This window comes from Zeus faber, assembly GCF_960531495.2.
Source record: "Zeus faber genome assembly, chromosome: 16".
Lineage (NCBI taxonomy): Eukaryota > Metazoa > Chordata > Actinopteri > Zeiformes > Zeidae > Zeus > Zeus faber.
In genome coordinates this window covers 20,123,618-20,133,617 of record NC_137202.1, presented here as the reverse complement: position 1 = coordinate 20,133,617, position 10,000 = coordinate 20,123,618, and the positions used below count along the sequence as shown (strand labels likewise).

Here is a 10,000-nt window from a genome sequence, read left to right as displayed (position 1 = left end):
AGATATACAAAGAGGAGGATTGAAAACAGTCAAAGGGAGGTTTTTACGGGAAGCCGTAGCGGCGAAGAAAACACAAAGCACAACAAGACGACAAATTCAATAAAAGTCAGTCTCTTCAGGGCGTCTTGATTAAGGAAACTGGATCCCCCTCGTATGCAAATAGCTGCAGGTGAAACCTGCGTGTTTGTATCTCCTCTCCTGATCACCGCCATGAAAACTGCCACTTCGAGTTAACCTTGACGGAACATCACTCCACGGGTGTGTGTGTGCGCGTGCGTGCGCGTGTGCGCCTGTTTGTCGTACATATTCCATCTGTTCCCCCCCGGGGAGCAGGGGGAATCAGCAGCACTAATAGTGATTGGGTGTTTTTGTATTCGCTGAGGTTCCAGGATCTCAGCGTTGCGTTCAGAAAGGCGCAGGGAACCCCAGGCTCTCCGAGAAACATATTTTATATATCGCCATATTTATCCCGGTCTCATAAACACAAACAAATTAGATAATGTGGATGGGGAGTCTGGGATTAATTTTGAAGGGACTGATTAGTGTGTGTGTGTGTGTGTGTGTGTGTGTGTGTGTGTGTGTGTGTGTGTGTGTGTGTGTGTGTGTGTGTGTGTGTGTGTGTGTGTGTGTGTGTCTGTGTGTTGGAAGACGGAGTATGTCCTGAGATAATTATGTCTGGGACATGCCACGTTGAGCCCGGAGGCTTCACGGCAGTCTGGGAGATCCACCTACCTCCACCCTTCCAACCATCTGTGCCTCCCTCCGTCTCCAACTCCACGTCTATCTCGGGTTCCGTCTTTCCTTCTTTTCTTTTTTTTTAAATCTGCAGGCTTTTATTTTACTCTCCTCTCCTTTTCTGCTGCTCTTCATCCATCCCGCACCTTTCGACTCCCGCGCCATTTTCTTCCTCCATCATCATCATCATCACCATCATCATCATTATCATCCGCTATCTACCTTCTACCGCCGGTGTCAATGAAAACCACAGACGTGGGGTTGTGGGTAGACTCCGAGAACCGTTTATTGAAACTATTGAAACTACTGCTATTGAAATGATCGACAGTCCACTTACAAAAAACGGAAACCGCTAAAATACTGTCGCTACCTCTTTCCTCCTACTGGAGAACTCGGATCAGATCCAGGCCGATCCGTCCCCTCTGGGGGTCGACGCTGAGGACCCGGACCTCCACCCGCTCCCCGGGGCCCAGTGCCAGGCTGCGACGGCGCTGGCTGGGCGGCAGCTTGCTCAGGGTGATGTTGCTCTTGTGGATGAGCCCGGCGCGGCCCACGCCGATGTCCACGAAGGCCCCGAACAGGGCGGTGTTCTCCACCCGGCCGGTCAGCACCGCGCCCACCCGCAGGTCGCCCATGGACACCACGCCCCGCTTGAAGTCCGGCCGCTCAAAGTCTGCGGACGCGGGGAGGGCGGGGATTAGCGGCGGTCGGGAGCGGCGGAGGGTGGACGGAGAGAGAGGAGAGGGGGTGGGGAGAAAAAACAAAAAAAAAAAGGGGGAAAGCAGATGGTAGAGTGAGTGCGAGCACAGAAGGGCAGGAGCGAAAGGTGAAAAACAGCAGAATGACGACTAGGTATTGCGTTACTAGCCGTAACCCAATATTTGCCTCTGCGCGCTTCCACATTCCTCCGCGTTCTAGTCAACCCCACTTTCCACTTGGCCCCGCGTCGGAGAGATCTTTTCCTTTCTGTGGCATTAACACAAACAAGCGGGGCTTGTGCACCAGGAAATAGTCACGTCCAATTATCATCCCCGCGGCACTGATTTCATGCGGTAGCTCGGGCCCATCTGTTTACTCAGCTGAGCGCCGGCCAGGATGCCCTGCGCGGCGCGCTGCAACCCAATAGGTCCAACCCGAGGGTGAACCTTCAAGCTGCATCCCTTAATTTGGAGAAAAGTGTCTTGTGCACCCGATAGCCTTACGCCGGGGCAGAGCGCTGCATCCCCCTCCCCACGAAACTCTGCAGGAACTGTGGAATCCGAGAAACAACCAGGAATTATAACGACCCGGAATGACGAGTTATGTAAAACATAACCAAAATCGAGCCTCGTCTCACTCGTCCCGACCGCCTTTCTGCGACCGTCTGGGCGCGTTTTTTGCTCTGAACTTTTTTCCTCCCGCTTGGCGTTTCATTTTGGTCCGTTTTGTTATTTGTGCAAAAATGCAGGTGACCTCGCGTCCCCTGTTCAAAGCCCATCGGAGTTCGTAAGGCTGCGCCTGCTCTTCACCTTCATGATAGCCGCATCTCTGTCAGGGTGACCCCATGACCTTTTGAGCAAATTCTCAAATTCCAAGTGAAAATATATTTCCGCACATTATTTTAGCTCCGGGTAGACCAATAAAAACAGCGCGCACAGCACGCTTCACAACCCCCCCTCCCCTCCCCCCCCCCGGACAAACAGTAAGAGAAGATGTGTGCGAGGTTGGTAAACACGGCGAGGGAAACGCAAGGAGCGGCTTTTCCTGCAGCTCCGCCTCGTACCGCAAACTGAGGGGCTCAAGCCAAGGCAGCCCGCTCCCGAGGCTGAGCCCGACGGACGTACGGCTGTGACCCCCGCCGGTGCACGCACGCACGCACGCACGCACGCACACCACACTAAATCTAACTAATCTCCTACATATTTAAAGTGAGATCCAGTTGCATGAAGCTCACAAATAATGACCGCACCGTCTATTTTCATGTTATGGTGGATGTTAAGTAGTTAACAGTACGTTTCCAACTGCAACAACACACACACACACACACACGCACACACACACCTTTATGCTATGTTACTGATAAGATGGGAACAGATCATAGGCTATTTCTACAGGTTATTTTTTTGTCACTTTCTTGTTCCAGAAAGCGCGTGATCTCCCGTCACCTTCATCATCGAACGTTTTCTTGGCCGCTTGAGGCGGCGGGGATATTTTTATTAAGTATTCATTGAGTGCTATTCACTTTGCGCGCGCCCGATCCCCGCCGCCAACGACGGACACGGCATAGAGAGCGGCACACGCGTCGCGCAAAGGACACTGAACGGCTGCTCCTGAGAGAGCGGCGGCTCAAAGTCGCATGGCGTATCGCCACTTTAACTCGCGGAGGAATTCTAAACCAAAAGGGATCGCCGCCGAGCGGGCAAAGCAAAGCGAGTGGGAAGGTGACTCCCCAGCGAACGCTGCAATAAAAGCCTGTGCAGACGTGCGTCCCCACATTAAAGGCCACGATCTATAAGAATGGAATTCCTAAAAGAGAAAACCAGAGGCGATGTGCACGCGGCCTCGCCCTGTTTCGACCCCCGCGCCTTATGGTTCCGATTCAGACCGAAAAAATATATATATATCTCGACTCCACAACAAACAATGTAGAGTCTGCTAAATCCATCACATCGTATTGGAAACAAACAGCTAGTGTTGCCGGGCTGTAGGGACCGAGCCTCGACGCCGGCCAAGCTCTATCGTGTTACGCGGCGAGGGGAGGCGATCGTGGTACGAGCACGGGAAAAGCCCAGTATCGCCGGCACGCCGTTTCAGAGCGTTACTGAAAAGCCGCTGTGACCGAGCCAGCGGAGCACTGGGAGGGGAACCACACATTGAATGGATTTGTTTACGTTACTTCAACTTGTAGGAATCAGACGAGGCAGGAATAAGATAACCGAAAACAATCTCCCTCGGAGAGGTCTCTGGAACCTGGCGTTCGACTTCCTGCCGGCGGCCTCTCCGGGCAGAAATCGCTATTTTTTTTAATCACGTAAACTTAAGCCGCCGTGAAATTTGGTGTGGCTCCGGCACGGCCTTTCCACTAACCTCGGTGGGGAAGGTGTTAATTTTCGGGTGTTTTGGGGGGAAAAAAGTCATAAGGTTTCTCACAGGGCTGAACATACAAAGACCAAAAACGACACTATGATGCAATTTAATTCTATTTCTATTCCTGAACTGATTTGAACGTTGTGATATCGATTGTTTGCAAGTCACGCAAGCATTTTACACTTAAGTGAAATATCACCATAGAAGCAAATTAATCTAATTTTTTCTTCTGGATCAGCCCGAATTTTATTTAGCTTAATTAAGTATTTTTGGAAAACACGTCAGGTGGTACTCTGAAAAGTTTGTACCGAGTCATCGTGTAGAAAATAATCAAAAATCAATATATCGATACAGAATTGAGACACCTCATCGATATGAGATTTAATTTATATGAAATAGAATTCGATTGGATTCGCAAGATCCTGCCCGATGCCACGCCCTATTTTCTTGCGATTGCAAAGTTGTTTATGGGCTTCAAATGATTGAATTGTCAGTATCCTCTCACCTAACTAGTTATGTTGAATGGACTTCACCATCAAAATGGCACCACGTGGCCGTCAGTGTTTGGCTCTTGCCTTGTCTGGTTGTTTTTGTTCATCCGCTCCTCTCTCCCTCCCTCGCTCTCCTATTCATCTGCCGCGGCGCGCGATTTCGGCGCCTGTGACTTACCCTGGCGGATGTCGAAGCCGGGGGGCTGCGTCAGGCCGTCGATGATGAGCGTCAGGGTCTCCACGCTGGCCTCCAGGGTCCGGGCCAGGTCGTCCAGGCCGTCGGCCCCGACCCGGCTCCTCACGCACTCCTGCAGCCGCGCGCTCCCGACCGGCAGCAGGCTGCCTCCCACCAGGGACAGGAACCTGCACCGCCGGCGAGGACCGGGGGACGGGGGGACAAGGACGTCGTGTCAAAGGGAAGCACAACTGAATGGTGGGGACATTAACAGCAAACCATCAATAGTCAAATAGAGCAAATCTGTGTGTGTGTGTGTGTGTGTGTGTGTGTGTGTGTGTGTGTGTGTGCGTGTTTGTGATGCATTTGCGTGGGTTCAGTGTTAATAAAAGAGTTTTAAAAGCGCTCCCAGTCGGCCTGCAGCGCACGGGCCAACTCCCCTGTTGACTGAGTGAGGGAGCCCCCAGGCAACAAGGGAAAGTAAGGGAGAGAGAGAGAGAGAGAGACTGCGGGAAGAAGGGAAGAAGGGAAGAAGGGAGAGAGATGTAGGGAAGGGAAAGGGAAAAGCGGGGGGGAGGAAAGCTGACCAACGAAGGGAAGGAGGGGGAGAGAGAAGCAAATAGAGCGACTAAGGGAAGGATGGAGGCGAAGAGTGAGAGAACGATTTGGAAGGAGGGAGCTGTGAGACTAATTATGCACTAAATTGAGAGGGCCGGCGCTCTGTTCCTAACACACACACCACACACCACACACACACACACACACACACACACACACACACACACACACACACACACACACTTACTTCATCCCCTAGTAAATCAGGTAGGGCCCCGGGGAGGTGTTAACGCCCTGACACCCGACATCGTCAAACTGCTTTTGCTTTTCCTGGATTGGTATGTCTGACTGCCCGTCAGCCATTTAAGGAGGCAAACCTCCTTCTATCCCCGAACGCCGGCAGGATATCCCACCTCAGGGGAAAAAAATAATAAAAAAAAAAAAATGTCCAGACTCCGTCGCACCATTCGATATTAACCAAACTTTAAAATTAATTCGGAATTAATTAGACGAGTCCAGGTTCTAGAAAGTCTGAGTAACGAGCTGTCACGGGAGCCAGAACGGACGTGTCTGTGGGAACACCGGGCCCGTGGTTCCCTCCTACCCTCCAACGGGTGTGTGTGTGTGTGTGTGTGTGTGTGTGTGTGTGTGTGTGTGTGCGTGTGTGTGTGTGCGCGGTACACAAATGTATACGTCCGTGTGTCTGCGTGTCTGTGTGTGTGCGCGTGTGTGTGTGTGTGTGTGTGTGTGTGTTAGGGCGCCGTACATGTACACATCATTTAGGAATCTTTCCATAGCCGCTGATGGACATGAATGTGTGTTTGCGTCCGTGCATGTGGACTTGTGGGCCAGCCGGGCGGTGTCCGTGATGGATGGCGGTGGCGGTGGCAGCCTGACGCCAAGCTGACTTTGCAGCTGCCCCCCCACCTCTCCGGCCCCCACCCCCACCCACTCCACCTCGTGACGGACATGACAGGTGGACACATGCAACTGCGCGCGCAAGCGCACACACACACACACACACACACACACACACACACACACACACACACACACACACACACACACACACACACACACACACACACACACACAGGCAGACCAAAACACACCCTCAGTGTTGTGGGGTGGTGTGGTGTGCATTTTGCGCTGGAAGGGGATGTAACTGGACTCGTCTTGTGTACTAGCTATGTGCAGGACAGCTGTGAGCGGGGGGAGCGCCTCCTGCCAGCTCCCTCACCAGCCCACCGTCACCTCTCCAAACAAGAGGAATCAATCCCTCAACGCCAGCGAGCCCGATCTGTGAAAAATAGTAGCTCGGTGTGTGCCAGGAATGGTGTAGCGGCTAAGACCCCTCGCCCGCGGGGCGACGCGTTTCTCCCCCGGCTCCGGGACCCACTCGGGCTTTGACGCCGTCCCCGTCAAATAACAGAAAACAAAGCCACAAAAGCACACGAGGCATTTTTCTCCCCATTGACGGAGCTAAGTTGAAGCGGAGCGACTTGAGACGGAGCGGGGAAAGTGGAAAGAAGAGAAGTGGTGTGAAGAGAGGGAGAAGGTGTAAAGAAGGAGAGAACAGGAAAGGAGAGCGCAGAAAATACAATGAGACAACAGGAAAGGAGGGGAGGCTTGACAGATGGCGGAGGTGATGAGGAGAGAAGGAACAGAAAGAGGAGAGGAGAGAGAACGACTGAGCAAGGGAGGAGGAGGAGACCAGAGAAGGAAGTAGAGAAAGAAAGAGGAAAGAAAGTGGTGTTGATTTATGAACAGCCAGCATTCTTGCACTTGGCCTTGCGATGGTGTCGGTGGGTGACTGTGAGGTGGGCTCCGATTTCAGATTCTGTGTGTGTGTGTGTGTGTGTGTGTGTGTGTGTGTGTGTGTGTGTGTGTGTGTGTGTGTGTGTGTGTGTGTGTGTGTGTGTGTGTGTGTGTGTGTCCCCATCTCATTTTTCCATTGGGGTGTGTTTGTGTTTAAGGGGTACCAGGAGTCCAGGGGTCTCTCCCACTGCTAAGTCCACACTTTGCAGATAATCACCACCAATACTGTGTGTGTGTGTGTGTGTGTGTGTGTGTGCGTGCGTGCGTGCGTGCGCCCTCCCATTTTGTTTGGGTGGGCTACTTTATAAGTTCCATTCAACTCTATTGTAAAACCCACCCACACTACTGTATATTAGATCACAGAGGCATTCTTTGTTGTGCGGCCCTCCTCTGTCCCACATTATGGAGTTTTTCTCCGAGGAGTGGACCACAAATGTTAACGTATCATAATATTCTTCACAGACTTGGACCCGCGTGCTACATGTCATACAATAGCTATGAACTTAAGGGTGAACCATTTCTGATCCACATCTGGGAAATAACGGGGACACACTGGGACCGGCAACTCTGACCCACATAGCCGGTCATAAAAGGAACACTTTGGCGCGAGGGATGTGGATGTCCACTGAGCGCTGGTGGTCTCGGTTCTCTATTAAATGAATACTTGAGCCCCATTCCTGTTGATAGAGAAGATGACGTTCTTCTGCTCAGAGAGCCGGTCCCGCGCTAACTACATGCAACTGTCCGCATTGCATGAGAGCCGGGTTGATGATCAACAGCGGGCCCTCGAAAGCCGCGTGCCGGCACGGTTACAAATCCACCCCTACACTGCCTGTTTCGCAACTAGGTAGTGGAAACAGCCAAATTATGGTCGTTTTTGTGTGGTTGGGAAAGGGGCAGGAACACCGACACCCCTCTCGTTAACAAATGTTGCTCCCGTTGGCCGCTGTACCTAGCTGCTGTTAAAATAGGATGCTGTGACAGACAAAATAATTGCTCCCTCCGACGGACTGAAAGGTCAACGCAGCCAAAGCAAATTTACTATCGGTGTCGAGTTCACCGAGGCGACTTTCTGCCGCGCTCTGCTACCGGACGCGACTCCACTCATTCCACCTGGCAAATGCACAGACGTTTATTGAGTGTGAAATAGTGAGAAACGCCGGCGTGACGTGGGCCAAGAAAGGAAGACTACAGCACGGTGGCTTGAACAACAAACATGGGTGTTGCACTTTGAAAATGCCTCTTTCGAGGAAGATGGCGGAGCATAGTAACGTAAGGAGGGAAACGTCCATCATCTGAAACACCCCCTGTTGCTCTTCCACCACCCACTGACATCAGGACGGCATCGGTGGAAGGCAGAAGGAAGCTCGGTTGATGCGGGGCGATACACCGGATGCACCGATCCGACACCAGAGTGAAATTAATAAACTGTATTTATGTGTAAGGCAATCATATATATAGTGTGTGTATATATATATATATATATATATATATATATATATATATATATATATATATATATATATATATATATATATAATTGTTATTTATGATTAAAATAATCAATAATTGTGCACCAGCAACTTGGTAAAAAATCTTAAAAATGTACAGGAATTACAATTCAAGAATTTAAATTCCAATATAAAACAATACAACCGTCTGCATTCATTGAGAACAAAACATAAACATTAAATCACAATCAAGTCCCAAAACAGTGCAAACAAACTTGATAAATTAAATCATAATTCACACAAGTAGTATAAACAAGTAACTTGGTAAAAAGAAAACATTCAAAATGAACGGGATTCAAACTTCTTTGTAAACTTAGGGCGCAAATAGGAATTTAAATTCCAATATAAAATAATTTCCGGTCCGCGGCCCGGTGGTTGGGAAGCTATTAATTGGGGAATATAGCGACCTTGTCAGATTTTAGTAACAAGCAACCATATTTTTTAAAACAAGCCCAAAAAAATACAACCCGTTGCACTGCTTCACGGAACAAACGGGTTATGTATTAACTATATCGATATGATATATCGTAAAAAAAACAACAACAAAAACACAATTTTTATTTACTTTATTTAGTCTGTATTGGATCGGTAGCAGCAATGAGGGTGGCATCAAATGTTTGACATGAGGGCAGAGGAAAAAACGGAGCAAAAACAGACCCCACTTAGGAGCCTCTAGTGCAGGGTTAGACCACAGCCCTACATTCACCACGGGTACGCTACAGTGCGCGACAACAAAGTCCTAAGTCCTCCTAAAAATGCAACGGTTTCGTATTCCATCCCAGAACCCGGCAGTAACCCCTCAGCCCAGATTTAAAATTCCAAGGGGAAAAGATTAGCTATAAGTAGAAAGTACAAGCACATCTTATCCATGACTGTGAAAAATGTCAGACAGGCAGCAATATTTTATAGCGTATATTATTAATACATCGGACGTACAACAGATATCCCATTAAAACGCTCACATTTCAAACACGGCAAGGCTAGACCAAGAGCTTCACGACCGCATTTTAAACCGGGACAATAGGTGGGAAGGAGGAGAGGGAGAGGGACGGATCAGTGTGTGATCCATCTGCGTGATCCCAGTTTACGGTGCAAGAAAGAAAAAGTAATAACTAGAAAACTCCACACGAACAAACAACACACACGCACACACACACACACACACACACGCGCACACACGCACACGCACACACGCTGCAACAATGCTATAAACACTTTGTTGTCGTAATATTTCTCACAAAGGGTCCTAATCATTCCTGAAGCAGAAGGAAACGCTTGGCGTCTGTCTACATTGATGTGTGTGTTGTGGTATGGTTCCAGAGAAGGGTGATGTGTAGGCTGTAAGCGGTAATGGGGGATCCAGTTGCTCTAATGTGATGAACCTGATATGCTTTACACCCCCCCCCACACACACACACACAGACTTAGAGCTGGGATCAAATATGTCATTGATTTTAGCATTCCACTGCCATCTTCATTCCATTCTTCTCCTTTTGTCCTTCCTTCTTCAACCCCCCCCCCCCCCACATACTGTACTCCTCTTCTTCACCGTCCCCACCCGTCATAAGGCGAATCTGAAGGAAGGAGGTGTCGGCTACATCCTTCGGTTTCCTTCTCGCTCGCTGTAGTAGGTCTATTTTTAAGGA

General features: G+C 49.9%; 1 protein-coding gene across 1 annotated transcript in view; it reads right to left on the bottom strand.

Moving 5' to 3' along the window:
- Positions 1 to 1,006: 1,006 nt before the first annotated feature.
- Positions 1,007 to 10,000, bottom strand: part of LOC307242229 (S1 RNA-binding domain-containing protein 1-like) — a 35,320-nt gene continuing 26,326 nt past the window's right edge. Inside the window, exons 6-7 of the mRNA XM_080016599.1 lie at positions 4,471 to 4,655; positions 1,007 to 1,408 (exon numbers count right to left, since the gene is read on the bottom strand). Of these exons, the coding sequence (XP_079872725.1) occupies positions 1,116 to 1,408; positions 4,471 to 4,655 (478 nt within the window). The 3' untranslated portion in view covers positions 1,007 to 1,115. The remainder of the gene's footprint in view (positions 1,409 to 4,470; positions 4,656 to 10,000) is intronic.